At 40.4% G+C, this 19,780-nt stretch overlaps 1 protein-coding gene across 1 annotated transcript; it reads right to left on the reverse strand.

Annotated features, from left to right (window-relative positions):
- Nucleotides 1-1,609: 1,609 nt before the first annotated feature.
- On the reverse strand, nt 1,610-19,485 carry hspd1 (heat shock 60 protein 1). The gene is made up of 11 exons (XM_061879615.1): nt 19,323-19,485; nt 13,169-13,344; nt 9,285-9,620; nt 9,121-9,216; nt 6,199-6,292; nt 5,960-6,128; nt 5,792-5,891; nt 5,482-5,727; nt 5,245-5,419; nt 2,322-2,500; nt 1,610-2,247 (listed from the first exon to the last, which is right to left on the reverse strand). Exons 2-11 carry the CDS (start codon nt 13,340-13,342, stop codon nt 2,086-2,088), a joined length of 1,731 nt encoding a protein of 576 aa, XP_061735599.1. The 5' UTR covers nt 13,343-13,344; nt 19,323-19,485; the 3' UTR covers nt 1,610-2,085.
- Between the last annotated feature and the right edge of the window lie 295 nt (nt 19,486-19,780).

Genomic DNA, 19,780 nt, shown 5'->3' on the forward strand with positions numbered 1-19,780 from the left:
TGGCTAAATCAGGCTAGAATTAAAGTTTTAGAATGGCCTTCCCAAAGTCCTGATTTAAGTGTGTGGACAACGCTGAAGAAACAAGTCCATGTCAGAAAACCAACAAATTTAGCTGAACTGCACAAATTTTGTCAAGAGGAGTGGTCAAAATTTCAACCAGAAGCTTGTGGATGTCTACCAAAAGTGCCTTATTGCAGTGAAACTTGCCAAGGACATGTAAGCAAATATTAACATTGCTGTATGTATACTTTTGACCCAGCAGATTTTGTCACATTTTCAGTAGACCCATTATACATTTATAAAAGAAGCAAACTTCATGAATGTTTTTAATGACCAACAAGTATGTGCTCCAATCACTCTATCACAAAAAAATAAGAGTTGTAGAAATTATTGGAAACGCAGGACAGCCATGACATATTCTTTACACGTGTATGTAAACTTTAGACCACGACTGCATGTGTGTGTATACACATATATATTTCATATATATATATATATATATCCATCCATCCATTTTCTACCGCTTATTCCATTTGGGGTCGCTGGTGCCTCTCTCAGCTACAATCGAGCGGAAGGCGGCGTACATTCTGGACAAGTCACCTCCTCAGCACGGATATATATATAAATATATATATTTTATGTACAAATGTGTATACTGTATACATGTGGATATAAATATGGGGCTATACATAAATATGTACACAGTACACACACGTGTATATATATTTTTTCAAACTATGTATGAATGTCAGCTGATTACTGCAATAAATGCATATATTTAGCTGAGACTTCCAGGTTACATTATGTTCAATGGCACAGGTGTCAAAATTAGGGCCTGGTGACCATATCATTTAACGTGGCCTGGAGATAATATGCATCAATAAAGTATGTTATATTTTCAAACAGAAAAGAACACGTACATTTTAATAGTATCTATTAATGCAACAAACATGTTAAAAAACAACTTATGATTTCAGAGCAAGTTATTCATCAAGTTTAAAATTAAAGTTGTACAGTTTAGACCTAAAATAGTTGCAGTTTCGCAATTTATAGCAATTATGTGTAAAAAAACAAACAAAAAAAACCTACGAACACTTCAAATGTTAGAACTTTTTAGAGCATTTTTTTAACTAAAAAAAATTCTATGTTGTTGGCAAATATGCAATTAGGCAAATTATTTCATATTTCTAGCACTCAGTTACTGACGCCCTCAATCGCTTAAGTCACTTGAATATCCAGTGTTACTGTCCAAATGGTAATGTTACAGCGGACAAAAATATTAAATATATTGATGTAAAAACCTCTGGCTTGTTTTGAAATATTATGTAGGCCAAGCGTGTATTTTAAGCGTTAAAACGTTTGACAACTACTGACTAGAAACACAGCTTGAGCACTACTGCCACCTGGCTGCAGACTTGTGTATTGCTCAATGCATGAAGTCCTTGCCCTCGAATGTATCCGAGAGCGTGAAACTTAAGACTCGGCAGAATCATTAGATTGAATTCAATAACTGAAATATCAGCAGCGATCAATCAAAAAGCTACTTTTCAAAAGCAGGTGACATATTTTGTCCTCATCTACATTTTAGGCATACAAGCAGCAACAAGAATCATTTGGAAAATGGTTTAATTAAATCAAATGCGCCCAAACCTGCACCATCAGCAGGACAGAATCATGATAAACATATATATATAAAAAAACAAAACTAAATTAAAGACAAATGCAACATTCCTTACTTCACACCCATTTTTTGTTAGGTCTTTTCAAAGATGGGAAGTTTTTCCCCTGCAGGAAGGCGATGGAAGCAAAACTAACTGATGGGTGTTTGACATGATTATTTCACTGGCTCCAGCTGGTCATGTGGGTGTAATAGACAGACCAGCAGAGGGCGCCATCACTGTAAACGTTTCCCCGGTTGATCCTGCAGGGGAAAAAGCGGTGAACTTAGGACAAGACGTTCTCCTCTGACGCATGGCGGGGAAGAATGGCCGACATCCTGGCGGTTGGTCAGTGAGTTTGAGGATTTAGGTCAATGCAGGCACCACTGTCCTTTTCCAGTCTGTACAGTGGAGGGAGGCGGGCCTTCTAGAAGCCCATCCCCCCACCCATGCCGCCCATGCCACCCATGCCTCCCATGCCGCCTCCGGGCATCTCCTTCTCCTCCTTAGGGATCTCCGTGACCACAGCCTCGGCGGTAGACAGCAGGGAGGCCACGCCTGCCGCGTCCAGCAGCGCCGTCCTCACCACCTGTAAGCAGGCACCTCGTCAGTCACGTCGTGACGGGCGACACTTCTGCGTGATCAAAGTAGAAGAGGTGGTACCTTGGTGGGGTCGATGATGCCCTTCTCCACCATGTTGACGTACTCGCCCAGCATGGCGTCGTAGCCCACCTCAGCAGGGCTCTGCAGGATCTTCTCCACCACCAGGGAGCCCTCCACGCCGGCGTTCTTGGCGATTGTCATGGCGGGGATGCGGAGCGCCCGTCGGATGATGTCCACGCCTGAAAGGCGAGTGGGGAAAAAGAAAACTTAAGGTTCTGCTTAATCCAACACAGTGGTTCTTAACCTTGTTGGAGGTACCGAACCCCACCAAATTCATATGCACATTCACCGAACCCTTCTTTAGTGAAAAATAAAAATTATATATTTTTTTCAATTCTAGACAAAGTTGTATGTTTTTGGTAACACTTTGGTATGGGGAACAAAGTCTAAGTAAAAAAAACTTAATTTAGAGTTGTTTGGACACTGTGTGAAGTAATTAAGACTTCATTTAGAGTTATTTGGTTAGGTGTTAGGGTTATAATAAGGCCATGCTGAAAAAGGCATTAATAAGTACTTAATGACTAATTAAGAGCCAACATGTTACTAATTTGCAGGTTAATAAGCAACTCATTTATGGTGAATATATTTCCCATACTATTGTGTTACCGTGTTTTTTTTTTGTTTTTTTTTACTGGTGCACAAAATGAACTGTGCATAATCATCACCTTGTTCAAACAACAAAACCAACAGTGCATAAACTCACAAATTACACACCTGCAAATCAGTGAGCTGTTGTCGTATCCGTAATACGCCGATAGGGAGAAGTGTGTATTTACACGATGAGTCAGGTGTGTTTTGACCTCCGCCGAACCCCTGAGTCCGACTCACCGAACCCCTAGGGTTCGATTGAACCCAGGTTAAGAACCACTGATCTAACATTTCACTACTTGGTTACAACCAGCGGGGAGTGCACTTATGTTTGCTGGAAAAGTCTAAAACAGGGGAGCCCAACTTTTTACATTTTAGTAGTTTTAGCCTTTAAAACCAGTGCATCAGATTCTTTTTTGGGGGAATAACTATTATATGCAATTTCAGTATAAACTTTGCTGAACTGAAACGCTAACAGCACGCTGGCCAGACAGTGTCAAGTAACCAACAATATGAGTACATTGAGCTAAAAAAAAGCTAGCATGCTTACGGTTAGCGTTAGTGAAATACCAAAATATGACAATGAGGTTGTTCAATCAGCTAAAAATATGTTTAGCATGCTAAAATGCTAACTGGAACATGAGTTAAGTACCAAAACATAGGTATGTACCTGAAACAATTGTTTTAACTGCTAGCCTGCCAACTTTAGCATGCATCAAGTACAAAACAAAAATACTGTGTAATTATGCGGTTAAAGCAGACGACTTTTAGCTGTGTGTGTGCGCAGCGCTCATATTCCTAACAGCCTGTGACGTCAAGCGTACACGTCATCATTACGCGATGTTTAAGAAAAAAAGTCCCGGGAAATTTAAAATTGCAATTTAGTAAACTAAAAAGGCCGTATTGGCATGTGTTGCAATGTTAATATTTCATCATTGATATATAAACAGACTGCGTGGTGGGTAGTAGTGGGTTTTAGTAGGCCTTTAAGCATTAACAACACTTCCCTTCTTTCATAAACGCCATAGTTTGCCCGCGCTGTCAAGCTAGTCGCCAATAGAGCAACATGCCCGCCACAGTGCAAAGTCCCGACATACAGCTACAAAAGTGAGGGTGCCCGACATACGGTCAAACGTGACCTTGTATCAATCCACTTGTCAAAGACAACAAAATAACAGACCTAATTACGTTTTATTACACATCCTACTTAGCTGTGAGTAGGACAATGGTTCTTTGTGTCTTTCCTACATGATCTGATTTGTACTCTGCAATGACATTTTAGTTTCATAGTTTATTTTTTAAATGAAAGGCAAGTTTCCATCCTGTTTAAAACTAAGTGCAATAAAATATGTTTAACAGTAAATACTGATTTCAATATTGATAATATTTTGGCCATAATCGTGCAGCCCTACACTGATGTATATACCTTCTAAATCAGTTGTTTTTTCAATCCAGCATGCTAAAATGCTAACTTAACGTGTGTCAAACACCAAAATATATATTACTGAGGTGTGTACCAGAAAAATATATTTCTGAAGTGTGTACCAGAAAAATGCGTTTAAAATGCTAGTCTGCCAACGTTAGCATGCATCAAATACCAAAACATGACTGGAGGTGTAAACCTACAAAATTAGCAACAACAAAAAAAGATAGTATGTTAGAATGCTCGTATCATTTAAGTAAAATATTTGATGCTGAGGTGTATACCTCCAAAATTAACATTTTTCTGCTTACAATGACATGCTTACAGTTAACATTAGTGAAATACCAAAATCAATGACACGGTGTCTACATGCTAAATCTAGCATTCTAAAATGCTAACTGTAATGTGTGTCGACTACCAACATATATTACTGAGGTGTGTAACTGAAAAAATTGTATTAAATGCTAGCCTGCTAACTATACATGCATCAAGTACCCAAATAAAACTGAGGTGAGTAACTACAAATTGGCATGCTAACAGGTTTATGCCAACATGCTTACAATTGGCATTACTCAAATACCAAAATGTTTGACACTGGAGGTGTCCATCCGGAAAATTAGCAAAAAAGCTAGCATGCCAACATGCTTACAGTTAACATTAGTAAAATACCAAAATATACAACATTGAGGTATATAGCTGCTAAATCTACAAAGTGTAATGCTGAGATGTATACATGCAAAATTAGCACAAAAGCTAGCATGCTAATATAAAATGCTAACGGTTGTGTTAAAAAAAATTAGGTTTGCGCTGGTCTTAAAAAATGTATATAAATTGTGTTTTTCAAAAACAGAAGCGAAAATGAACGTTAAACTAAAAGCAGGACATAAAAAAAAAAGTGAGCCAAGTACAAACCAATTTTCTGGTCTTCGTTGGCGGTCTTGAGGCTGTCCAAGGAGGGGATGCAGCGCAGCAGAGCGCAGCCGCCACCTGGCACGATGCCTTCTTCCACGGCGGCTCGAGTGGCGTTCAGGGCGTCTGTTACGCGGTCCTTCTTCTCGTTCACCTCCACGTCGCTTGTCCCTCCGACCTGACGGACGAATCGACATTCAGCGCAATTTTTGTGTCATCAAGGCTGACATGCGCACACACCTTGAGCACGGCCACGCCGTCAGACAGCTTAGCCAGCCGCTCGTTGAGCTTCTCCTTCTCATAGTCGCTGGTGGTGCTCTCCAGCTGCTCCACGATCTCGCTCGCCCGCTTCTCCAGCTCGGCCGGCTTGCCGCCGCCCTTCAGCAGCAGCGTGTCGTCTTTGGTGATCTGGACCTCGCCCACTTTGCCGAAGTCGTGCGCCTGGATGTCTTCCAGTGCTAGACCCAGCGAGTCGTCCCCAAACACCTGAGGAGCAGACAGATATGGGTGCAATGCTGGCACTTCACGTCTCGGGGGGAAGAGGACCTACAGTGCCCCCGGTGGCGATGGCCATGTCCTTCAGCTGGTTCTTCCTGTTGTCTCCGAAGCCAGGAGCCTTGACAGCAACCACCTGCAGTCCCACCTTCAGCCTGCAGGTAAAAAAAAAAACACATTTCAGCATTGAGTCTGGTGGCGGAGGTGCTGGGACCAACCACACCTGTTGAGGACCAAGGTGCTGAGGGCCTCGCCGTCCACGTCCTCCGCCACGATGACCAGAGGCTTGCGGTGCTGGTTGGCGATCTCCAGGGCGGGAACGATGCTCTGCACGCTGGAGATCTTCTTCTCACTAAGCAGCAGGTAAGCATCCTGGAACTCACACTTCTGACCTGGAGGAGAAAATGATAGGTTCAAACGCCAGGCAGGAAATGGCTTCCTAGAGCGAGGGGGAGTTCTCACCCTTGGCAGTGTTAATGAAGTACGGCGAGATGTAACCACGGTCAAACTTCATGCCCTCAATCACCTCCAGCTCATCATGGAGAGTTTTGCCATCCTGGAAGAGCAAAATATGAACATCGTCAGAATATCCAATATGGATATTTGATATCAGCATCATGCAAACTGTCCGATACAAGCAGCGTGCTTAAGTTAACATCTACATGTCCTCCAAATATTAGGGCTGTGAATCTTTGGGCACCTAACAATTCCCTCCGATTCTTAGGGGGACGATTCGATATCAATTCAACTCCAGTCACACAGATTCTTGCAACGTATTTGGTATAAAAATTATGTATACACATTTTAAAAACAGGTTACAGGTTACAAAAGCTCCCTCTGGTTGCAAGAAGAAGGCCTGAAAATATATTTTTATGAATAAAATTATAAAAAAATATATTTCATTTTTGGAAAATTATGAATTGATTGAATGAATCACCCTAAAAATGGCAATTTATTGCTGATTTTTTGGTTATTCATTGTTTTACTTTTTTAGCTGGACGTAGAAATAGCTCCTCTGAAGTGGCAACTGGTTGCATCTTTTATGTCCTTTGTTTCCATCTAGTTTTCATACCAAGATGGCCGCCAGGAGAAACTCATTGTTGTTGCCATTTCCTTTGTTTACAAAGTCAAATTCCTTGACTTTTAATCATACTTGTCAAATAAAGAGGATTCTGATAAGCACACAAGCCAAGTATATTCTTCTATTTTAGTCACACATTTACAAACAGGAAACAGGAGACAGAAGCCACACAACAGCCAAGAATACAATAGCACATAAGCTAGTCACAAGTATTTAAGTGTCCTTAATTGAACAATATTGCCGTGTAAAACAGCACATTTGTCAATATAAATAATAATTATAGTTGCATATCACTTACACACAAAGTCTTCAAGGCAGAAGCGTATTAGAAAATATCAAGTAACAAATGTGTCCGCACTAGAGATGCGCGGATAGGCAATTATATCATCCGCAACCGTATCACTAAAGTCATCCACCCGCCACCCACCCGAAACAACAATTAATCAAACCCACACCCGCCCGCCACCCGCCCGTTGTTATATATCTAATATAGACGATGCAAGGCATTAGTGAGGTTAGAAAGTGTAACTCTCTCCAAATAGCACAGACACAATGGCTTTCTTGAACGGATTTATTTGAAGGCTTACATTCCCTTCAAATTCACCGTGAAAACTGTAATAAATAAAGCATGTTACAAACGTGAAAATAATAACATGCACAGCATGTGGAGCAAACATTTTACCAAGTAAAATACCAACAAATGACAAATACCTCGTTGGCCATACCCGGAAGTAGCTTCCTTACATCCGTCGACTGACCAAACGAGACACTTCAAAATAAAAGTATGCCCACATACTGTTTCAAAGAGTGCTGCTCGTTTTTCGTATGTGGGTAAAAACATTTAACTATTTATAAATGGTTGATTTCTATAGGCTAGTAAGGTAAAGTGTTGTACCTGACAAGTTTGGGCTACCTTGCTTCTGCAGCCTTCATCACAGGTGTCACGTGATGTTAGCGTGACGTTGTCTGTGACGTGATAAATGGATTGAACCATCAAGAGTTGTCAGGTACAACACTCTACCTAATAGCCTATATAAATCAACCATTTATAAATACACGTCAGTAGGCTAAATGAACCTCTTCAACATAACATTTAACTATGTATAATGTAGCGGCTTGCTACGGGGTGTTAGCCAATGACTTTGGCTGGGGGGCGGGACTTCCGGGAGGGATAGGGAAGTGACGTTATCGACAGGAAGTGAGAGTTCGAGTTGTCCCGGGGTAAGCGTTAGACATGAGAGCTGTTGTGTGGTTGTATTACATCTTGTGAAATAAAGACAAGACAAACGGAGATGTTTTATTAGCCTACATTCCTGGGATTATTACAATATAAATTTCCGAATTGGTTCAACCGCCACCCGCCCGAATCTATTTAAAATCAATTTTTTCGTCATGTCACCCGCCCGACCCGCGGTTTATCCGGGGAATCCGCGGTTGTGACCGCAAACCGCGCATCTCTCGTCCGCACTATTCAAATTACTGCGTTTTGAGCCAAACTGATGTTTGTGGCCACTAGGTGTCACCAAAAACCAACACTACTTCAACTCAAAGACAGCATTAGTCAATTCCAGACTGTTAATAAATACATTAGTATTTTTCATTGTTCTGGCTAATTTCACTTTATCAATGTTCGAACAATCTACACCACAGAATAATAAAAGCCTGTATTATTAGTGGTGACACATGGGATCAAAATCGGTATTGGCCAACACTCGAAGGTACAAAATTTATATCGCAGCTGAAGTGACAAAACTGTATATAGACAACCCTAATCAGACACCTCATCTTTCAATTAACTCTTCCAATTTCGGTTACCATTTGTGGCTGTAGGCAACCTCCTAAATGTATGAATTACTTCAACAAATACATGCATTTCAGGTATCACGAGCAGTTGTATCATCCTCTGCCTGCGCTTTGTACTCATCAGCTCTATTTATGCTGGTTCAGCAATTTCCTCTTTAAATAAATAAATAAATGGGTTGTACTTGTATAGCGCATTTCTACCTTCATGGTACTCAAAGCGCGTTGACACTACTTCCACATTTACCCATTTTTTACTTTAATTCCTTTATTGGTTCTGTGGCAGCTGTGTTGTGCAAACATATTTGCTAATAAACCACCATGTGGTTGAAGAGAGCTATGTTTTTCCTCCCACTTTCTCATGCATGCCAAATCACATGACCCAAATGACTACAGGAAATTACAACGTGCATGGAATCAGGAGTTCAGAACATTCCTCTGTATTAAAAATATATATATTTTTTTACCATGTGGTCAAATGTCTTTAAGATAGGGATACTAACCTTGACAGTAATGACTCCTTTGCGGCCAACTCTCTTCATGGCGTTGGATATGATGTTTCCGATCTCGGTGTCGCCGTTAGCGGAGATAGTAGCGACCTAAACACACAGTTGTTGGTTTGTGAGAGATGTTTCTCACTTAACAGTTCTTCTTTGCAAACACTGACCTGGGCGATCTCCTCGGGCGTTGTGACTGGCTTGGAGAGGTGCTTGAGCTCGTTACAGATTTTCTCCACCGCCATCATGACGCCGCGGCGAATCTCCACGGGGTTGGCACCCTTGCTGATGCTGTCAAAGCCCTCCTTGGCGATGGCGCGGGCCAGCACAGTGGCGGTGGTGGTGCCGTCACCTGCCTCCTCGTTGGTGTTGTTGGCCACGTCCTGCACCAGCTTGGCGCCAATGTTCTTGTATTTGTCCTTCAGGTCGATGCTCTTGGCCACCGTCACGCCGTCCTTGGTCACCTTGGGGCTGCCCCAGCTCTGCTCGATGATGACCGTGCGACCCTGAGATGGACGTGGACGCACAGGTGAGGCCCAAATAACCAGACTTGCATAGTGATTCATGACACAGTATCGCGATATTGCCATAGATATAAAAACTCTTGGAAAAACCATGGTACCTCAAATTAAGATTGTTTTGCGATAAAAGCAGTCTTTCGGCTCATTAAGTTTCAAGCAAAATTGGATTTACGAACATCCCGGTCTTAAGTGTCAGTGAACTCCAGACAAAACATCCGGTCTTGCTCGCTAACATTAGCTTGTAGTGAGAGATCGACAAATTTGTTTTTGAGAAAGTGAGTGTGAAGGACATTGCTGATAAGAACTGGATGATATTCATTGAAGAAATGAAACATGAGAACATGTAGCTAGCTACCTTTGTGAAGCATTTGTAGCATAGTACTGCTAGTCCACGTCATTCTGAAGCAGAATAGAGTTGATATCAGCAGCCAAGGACCTTAAAAGGATATCTAAATCACGGACACTCAGTGTTAGCCTTTAGGCACTTTTTGTGTCTCTTTACGCATTAAAATCAAAAAGGACTCGCATTTGCGGGAGTCCAGATTTTTTTTTTTACTGACCCTGCCTTCTCCGGGTTGAAACTCCGGTTTGCTTGCTTTATTTTATTATTATTTTTTTTTTAAATCGATTATTGCTTTTTGCCAGTGTTTTAATTGGTTTATATTTGCCGGTGTCATGCGAAATTCTGTATCCCTGAAATATTTAGTGTCCCCTGCTAAAGGAGCGGACATGGGGGCAGAGCTCTGTGCCTTGTTCAGACAGCGGCAGCACTTCTGTGTTATTAGCAATGTCAAGAATACAATATTCTTACAATCATGCTTTGATTGTCAAAAATGTTGTTGGTGTGACATTCCAACCCGAATAAATGCTTTTGATCATCGTACATCCTGTGTTGTACTTTTATTCACATCGCTGCTTGTCTATTGTATACGTGTCATACTGCAGAGCGGTTGACCAGTCTCCCTATTTTATGGAAATTACGTTAACATCCTGTAATTTGGTTTATTATTTATTTCATCTTCTGGTAGATTATAAAATAACACCAATATAATGGTAAAAAATGGATGGATGGATAGATGATGGGAACAAACACTACAGGGTAGACTCAATTACGTGTTAAAAAAACACGTATTTGATGCCAGAAAACATGTCCCACTTATGTTTATTTTCCTCAAAATATGTACGAACATCATGTGGATTATATGTACAGACTTGGAATTGTACAAAACTTGTGAATTTGGACTTATTTTATTAATGACAAATAAGTTAGTAGTAGGGGATACATATTTCCCAATATTTCTGTGCTACCATAAAATGTGTCCTATTTCCCTCGAATTATGTAGTAACTTCATGTGGTTTATCATGTACACTTTTAGTATCATATACAGCGAAATGTGTACATTTGGACTCATTTTATTAATTAGAAAAAAGTTAGTAGTAGTAACATTAAACATTTGTTTAGTTAACGCAACTAATAGCTACGATTTAAGATAACTTAATTGTAGCAGCAGTGAACTTTCTTTTAATTTACAGTTTTTAAGACCGTGAAGAACAGAAAAATTTAACTTGGTTTATCGGTGCTGTACCACCTCGCAATCCATATTTTGTTGCTCTATGTTTTACAGTAATTCACTTTTTTTTTTTTTTTTTAACACTTGAGTTCTCATTAATGTAAAAAAAAAAAAAAGAGTGATTTCTTTAACTTGAGTCATTGTTTATGGGTTTTAAGATTAAAAAGGTTGCCGTGTTTTACTGGATTATAAGGCGCACTACCAATGAGCGCATCTATTTTCATACAAAAGCAGCACTGGATAATAAGGCACATGAAATGGGTCTACATAACATGTAATGGTGGTTCTTTAGTCAAAATGTTGTATCGACAATGTTTTACAGACCGTCTTTATACTGCTTTCTGACCATCTCTTCAGAATGCACCATTTTGTGGGTGGTCTTATTTACGGGGCTCCACTTCAACCGTGTCTTCTCCCCGTCGTTTTTTTTGTACCGGTAATTTTTAGCACTTCCATAGCAAGTCCACTGACAGATATACGTTAGAACTAGGGCTGGGCGATATATCGAGGGTTTGTCTCTGTGCGATATAGAAAATGACTATATCGTAATAGTCGAGTAGACGTTCTCATGCAGTTGTTTTTAGCTCCGGGCATTACACTACAGGCTCTCCCTCGCTATTTCCGGTCTCTCCTTCTCACAGACAAACAGGCGCACATTCTTACATACGTCACATACTGTCACGTTATACGTCACATACGTATACGACCTCGCCCAGCAGAGGTTGCGGCGTGGCTAACGTTAGCTATGATGCTAGCAGGTTGTTGCGAGAAAGAGAAGGTGAGAATCTCGTAACAAATGAAGAATTAATTCCCAAGAAAAACAGCACGGGGTCCATTAACCGGCGGTGGTTCGGCTTCAAGCGGGAATATGTCGAATAGACAACTTTAATTTGCCATGTGTAGGGCACAAGCGTTGCTACCAAAAGTAGCATTACTGCTAATATGTAGCATCAGTTCAAAAGTCACCTGCTAATAACTTTAATAGACACAGTTTTGGTAAATTGACTTAGGTGTGATTTCCTTCTCTGCCTGAAAGTTTAAAAGTAGCATATATTAGTGCAGTATGAACAAGAATGTTTTAATGCAGACACATAGAATCACCATACTGCTGTGATTATATGTAGCCAGTGTTCATTTAAGGCTAAGGCAAAATACAAAGAAATATATCGTATATCGCGATATGGCCTAAAAATATGCTATGATTATATGTAGCCAGTGTTCATTTAAGGCTAAGGCAAAATACAAAGAAATATATCATATATCGCGATATGGCCTAAAAATATTGCGGTATTAAAAAAAGGCAATATCGCCCAGCGCTAGTTAGAACTGTACACTACTTTATATTAGAAATGGCAACAGGAGAGGATGAATGCCCCACAACAAGATAGACAAAAAGGAGCTTATTGACCACGGTGCAGACTACAATGGTGAACGCGCGCACATTTTCGGGACTTGTGCCGATCTCAAATACGCATCAGCAAGAACCAAGAAGTTTGAAAAGCTGAATTCACATAATAGGTTTAAATAACAGCACGTCAAGCGGTGCGAGTTCATAGCTTACCAAAGTTGTACTAAACCATTTCAAAAGACTCTTGAGCACTCTGTGTAATGTTTTGGTATTGCTTCCTTACGGGTACTTGTTAGCATCATTATGTTAAACCGGCATCAGCCTGCAGTTCACAGGTATCTTTTAAGTGTGGCTGCCATCTACTGGTCACACGTATTATACCATGTATCAAATAAATTTGCTTCAAGGTCAGTAAGGACAACCAGAATTCATCCGTACATTAGGCACACCGCGTTAAAAGGCACACTGTCCATTTTTGAGGAAATGAAAGGATTTTAAGAGTGCCTTATACTCAGAAAAAAAGGATAATGGTTTACAAAGAGTACAATTTGACCCTGCAACAGACTATTTTACATGATTTCGGATGGGGAAACCTTTTGACCAGCAGACTCTACCTTGGGGCCCATGGTGACGGCGACTGTGTCGGCCAGCAGGTCGACGCCCTGCAGCATGAGGGCGCGGGCGTCAGCTCCAAACTTAACTTCTTTGGCGTAGGCGCGCGTCAGGTGAGGAGCCAGCGCCCTGCACACTGGCCTCACCTGCTTCATGACTGTGGGTAGACGAAACATGGCTGCGGAGAGAAAGAGGGGAGGGGGATGAAAACAGTGTCACCACTGGGGGCAAAGAACAACTAAACAATCATTCTCCAAGGCCATTTGTCCATCCCACACAGGTCAGGTAGGTGACCAAGTAACCACGGATGGCGTTACACCTCTAAAGTAAGTACTCACACTTGACCATTTGTACTTAGTTGGGCACAGTTCTTATTTTCCTAGCCTGCGCTCAAACTTGAAATGCATTGCTCTGTTCTTTTTTTATTCATTACTGCAATTACCCTGACTGTGGATTATTTATACTAGTTCTAATTATTTCTACTGTGCAAGGTGGTGGCCATCATTAATTACTTGCAAGAGAATCCATTGCTTAAACCTAATGTGTTGGTTATCTTTAAAGTACTTCTAACTAACGTTTGTCCACTAATAGCGTGGTTGAATGGAGGGCATGCAATACTCCAAGACACTAGGAGTGGTGTTTTCCAGTGACTTAACTGAGCTTCCTTCGTCAACAGCGAACAATTAAAAGAGGCGAGTGTTACTGGAACTGGTAGTAATCGATGCGTGACAATTGCCACTTACCGTATTTCCTTGAATTGCCGCCGGGTATATAGTATGCGCCTGTCTTGAATTACTGCCGGGTCAAACTTTTTTCGCAAAATAATTAGCGCATGCTTAGTATTACCGCCGGCTCAGGATTAACGCAGGGTCAAACTCGTTTCGCAAAATATTAATTTTATTAGCGTATGTCTAGAATTTCCGCCGGGTCAAAGTCGTTTCACAAAATAATTAGCATATGCCTAGAATTTCCGCCGGGTCAAACTCGTCACGTCATGAGTGACACTTCCCCTGTCATCATTTTCAAAATGGAGGCTGATTTCAATAATTTGAAATCACATAAAGGGAAGAAGATTAAGAGCTGTTCAGTAGGATATTGAATATGCTAAAAAGAACAGTAAGCAGCTATGTTTTATTTATATACCGTAGCTGCGTGTCAAATATGAGTCATTAAATGACTCCCGCCTCCTGGTGGTAGAGGGCGCTAGTGATCCTTCTTGCGACTACTCTGCTGCAGAAGAAGTGACAAGTGCAGAGATATGTGCTGGGAATGGATATGATGCGGGGGGTGCACGACGGATCTTTTAGGATTTAACACCACTACTGTTTTGCTGGCTACGTAAACAACCAGGCTGAAATAAAGCATGTTCCAGTCATAAACACCCAGTGTATTATTTATACGATAACACTACACACCTACCGACCATAAACCGGACCAGCAAGAGTGAGCAGTGTGTGTTTATTTTTTCCTCTCGCTTGCACTCTTAACATAGAAGATTACGTATCTAAAATAAAACCGTTTTCTAAACCGGACTTTCAATCGAAGCAGGAGGTAATAAAGGAAGATCTCCATCGAGACAGAGAGACTTTTAAAACCGAAGAAAGATAAGGAAGACCTCTATAAACAAGTTATCGATGCTTTTGATCAGGAGCTGTGCATGGACTTAATTTATAAGTAAAAGTAATACAATATTTTTTTTAATTAAATGTGCTTTTCATGATGGTATCCTTACATCACACTCAAATTTTTAAGCACAGGCCTAAATTTACCGCATGCCTTTCTTTACCGCATGCCTTTGGTAAGCGCCGGAGTGAGAAGAGGTTTTAAATAATTAGCGCCCCGGCGGCAATTCAAGGAAATACGGTATATTGCAAATGTTGATATGAAACCAGAGGAAATGGCATATGACCAAAGGTGTGCTGTACAATTTTTTCCGGAGGTGCATGTCAAGCTATGCAGGATGCTTTTGAGAGGGAGGGGCGAGCAAATGTGCGCATCTACGCAGGAGCATTATTCAGTCTTCAGAACAATGTTTCTTAATCGTAGGGCTGCCCAAAAATATATAACACACTTGTCCACCACTTGTGGCAGTAATAACAATCCCAAACAGAAGAAGTCTGGAGCCATGGTCATAGGCGTTCCATAGCGCAAAAAATATGACTTAAGTGGTGAAGCTGTATTTTCATTTGCACTTAAATTTTACTGACAGTTTAGGCATATATTATTATTTAGTTTGAAAGGTTGTTTCACACAGTGTAATTGTATGTAAATTTATTTTTCTTCAGTTTTTATGAGTCCCTTTATTTTTGTAATCAGCCTGACCTATGCTTTGTGAATAACACAAAGAGCATCATTTGGCAAGGTTTAAACTGCATGGTTATATACAAATATTGAACATGTTCCAAGAGCAGGACCATCACAAGGAACCTATACTTTAGATTAAATGATCACAACTGTAACCCTTTCAAATCAAAGCCTTTATTATTCCTTTTAAGTGTCTATTTGACTCATCTCCTTTCATGTGACTTCCCCAGCCACATGAGAGGAAGATATTTCCAATATTGTGCTGGCAGTCAAACAAAAAAAACATTTTGGGGAAGCCCAGATCTTTTTTTTTAATTATTTAACTTTCAGTTTTCACGTACAGTACAGGCCAAAGGTTTGGACATACCTTCTCATTTCAATGAGTTTTTATTTTATTTATATGACTAATTACATTGTAGATTGTCACTGAAGGCATCAAAACCATGACACCTGTGAAGTGAAAACCATTGCGGGTGACTACCTCTTGAAGCTCATGGAGAGAATGCCAAGAGTGTACAAGCAGTAATTCGAGCAAAGGGTGGCTATTTTGAAGAAACTACAATATAAAACATTTTCAGTTACTTCACCTTTTTTTTGTTGAATACATAACTTCACATATGTTCATTTATAGTTTTGATGCCTTAAGTGACAATCTACAATGTAAATAGTCATGAAATCCCCCCCCCAAAAACACATTGAATGAGAAGGTGTGTCCAAACTTTTGGCCTGTACTGTATGTGCATCCTTTCTGCAAGGTCATAATGAATAAGTTACTTCTCTGGTTTCTTCCTGTTTATAGGGTAAAAAGCCAGGGGTGTCAAAATTAACTAGTTAACTCATTTGATTCATTGTAATAAATGATCACACTTATGTACACCTACATTAATCACGCAGTTTATTTAGACCATACAAGGTTTTAGTTTTTTTTCTTTTACTTTGACAGCTATACAGTCAATGATCAAAAATGAGTGAGGAGACTTTACCCACTGGCAAATTTCGCCCCAAAATCTAGCCAGAAATAACTTTAGATAAAACTGTTACCAAGTTTTGTGCAAATAACTGAGATGCATTTAAGTAAAATGTTGAAAAACATTTCTGGAAAAGACATTTTGACAATAAAATTACATGTGTATACGAATATAAAAATAAGCAAATTTTGATTATTAATTAATTTGCAATTAATCATGATTCATCCAAATTCCACCCATCCATTTTCTAGCGCTTATTCCCTTTGGAGTTGCGGGGGTCGCTGGTGCCTAACTCAGGTACAATCGGGCGGAAGGCGGTGTACACCCTGGACAAGTCGCCACCTCATCGCAGGGCCAATACAGATAGACAACATTCACACTCTAGGGCCAATTTAGTGTTGCCGATGTAAGCATTTCACCAATCTCGCGCACTTTGCAAATTATACGTAATTTCCATTGTGCGCAAGCAATTTGCATATCGCAAGACGAGATTTAAGATGAGATTTTGTGGATGGTTTAGTCAGTAACCCTACATTATTATATTTTATAAATAGTAAACCAAGTTGTGGTAGTAGTTTAGTCAGTAGTTTAGTCATGGATGTACACTGTATAGTGGTTAGGGTTAGGGTTGGACTGATTTGAGGGCAATACTCAGTTATATTGTCGCGACTACAAATGAATAGATTTACATAAGTATTTAATAAATTACTTTGACACCAAAAATATGTATTTGCAAAATGTGCACCACACATTATTCAAATATATAGCTGGAAGCAATTTGCAAAAAGATTGCGCATTATACAAATTGCTCACATTGGTATTGTGCCTACAACACCAATTGACCTATCGTCAGGTGCATGTCTTTGGTGGTGGGAGGAAGCCGTAGTACCCGGAGGGAATCCACGGAGTCACGGGGAGGACATGCAAACACCACACAGAAAGATCCCGAGCCCGGGATTTAACCCACGACTACTCAGGACCTTCGTATTTTGAGGCAGACGCACTAAACCCCTCCCCAGTACGCTGACATTAAAAATCCAAATTTCAAAATGTGTTAACCGTTTTTCCTTGAATTGCCGCAGGGCATATAGTATGCGCCTGATTTGAATTACCGCCGGGTCAAACTCGCTTCCCAAAATAATTAGCGCATGGTTAGTATTACCGCCTGGTCAAACTCGTGACGTCACGAGTGACACTTCCCCTGTTATCATTTTCAAAATGGAGGAGGCTGATTTCAATACCGGTAATTTCAAAAACGCATAAAGGTTTCAGATTCCAGAAAACACAGAGTGAGATGTTCTACCTCTTGTGCAAACCACACGTGCATAAATGACTTAACACATTAAAATGACTAGTAAAACATTTCAAAACACAACAACCAACTTCTAAAACATTAAACCTGACTCTAATCTAAAACACATAAAATGACTCCGAATAGATGCACAGTGACATCTAAAACGTAAATTACTCCTAAAATATGTAACAAGACTCCTAAAACACATAAGACTCCTAAAACACGTAATAAGATTCTTAAAATACGTAAAAAGATTCCTAAAATACGTAAAAAGACTCCTAAAACACATAAAAAGACTCCTAAAACCAATTAAAAACAGAATGAGGTGTTTGCATCCTTTGCGAGCACATACACTTGGTGGCCTTGTAGGTGAACAGTGAACGTGAATGGAAGACCTGACGGATACAAGAATTTATGGGTGCACATCATCAGTAGTGTTTCTCTGGGTCACTGGGTGTTTCAGCCTTTAACACTATACACCCTCTCCAGAGGGGGCCAGCTACAGGATGATCAGACCTGAGCTTGCGACCCAGGTCCAATTAGCCATGAAAGTCACCTTGTTGGCAGACATATCAGGGGACTATGCATGGCAGGGGTGTCCGGTTCCTTGAGTCAGATTTTGGGAAGAAGATTAAGAACTATTCAGTAGGATTTAAGGTCCAAGCTTACATCACACTCAAATTTTTACTGCATACCTTTGGTAAGTGCCGTAGTGAGAAGAGGTTTTAAAATAATTAGCGCATGCTTACTTTTACCGCATGCCTTTGGTAAGCGCAGGAGTGAGAAGAGGTTTTAAATTAATTAGCACCCAGGCGGCAATTCAAGGAAATACAGTAATCTGATTTTAAAATATTACATTTTGATAGCCCTAGTACAAAATATTTTATTAAAGGCTACATCGTGTATAATAAACCCTGAAGATGTGTTTTACTATCAATGAAATAGTGAACAAGCAGGCTTGTGCACTAAAGATGATACGCGAAGCAGCCAACACACGTGTTCTCTGAAGGGACCTCACAAGGTCATGTACTTACTATCAATGGTGCTGCCAGGAATTATCGGACTTTAGGGAAAAAAATACAAATACGGGCAGCTGTTCTACATATTTTACATTTGACATATTTTATGAGGCTCCGGACTTGAAATTGTCCTCACATTCCCTCTTTAAATGCGCTAATGCCTAAAAATGAACAAACACCCCATCTTTACTAGACTAAAGGACTACAATAACCTTTTTGTAGTGCATAACCCCTAATCTATTTAAACTATCAATTATATGTCTCTATTACCTTCCAGCACGTGACGCGTACGTTTTCCTAGACAATTGCATTAAGTTTCAATTGGAGACGATAAAGGCACTGCCAGTGTTAAAAAAAAAACTCTTATAGGAGTGCATTTTCCTGAAAAAGTGTCCAAGTTTAGTACTTACTGGATGTTAGCGAGAAGCAACTTCAGCTAGCTAGGCTAAGATAGTAGAGACGTCGCACCGCATTTTCTACTCTTTTATTCCACCTCGCTTCAGTACAGTTGGGCGTAGTTTGAAAGGTTGTTATGTTGGTGAAAGATGCATGATAGCGCGGAGGTACTTACTTGCAAATTGGAGGGCTCGAAGCGGCGAGTAGAAGAGTCAGGTCGGAGCAGACGAGGTGATATAACGAGGCAGGCGAGGACTGTCCAGATGGAAGTGCACATGGCCTATCACATCCGGGTACTTCGCCGGCACGCCCAGGACTCTGAATAGCGTGTTTGCAGTCATTGAAAAATACCATACATGTAAAGTCAATAAGGAAAATAAACTCAATTAAACCAGTAGTTGTTGTTTTATTATCATAAAAATGGACAATGTCTCGTTTTATTACATCCCAGGCTGTGAAAAGATGGATGTTAATATATCAATGCTCGTTCCGGGGCCGACGGTTCCAGAAATTTCTCTTGCGCTATTGGAGGAAAAAAAACCGAGGTCAAAGTTGACATTGTGCAACATTGCACTACGTTTCAATTTGGACCACCACAAAAATCATAAGAAATTGTCACAACACTTTATCCCT

Source organism: Nerophis ophidion, linkage group LG19 (genome assembly GCF_033978795.1).
Source record: "Nerophis ophidion isolate RoL-2023_Sa linkage group LG19, RoL_Noph_v1.0, whole genome shotgun sequence".
NCBI classification, from domain to species: Eukaryota; Metazoa; Chordata; class Actinopteri; order Syngnathiformes; family Syngnathidae; genus Nerophis; species Nerophis ophidion.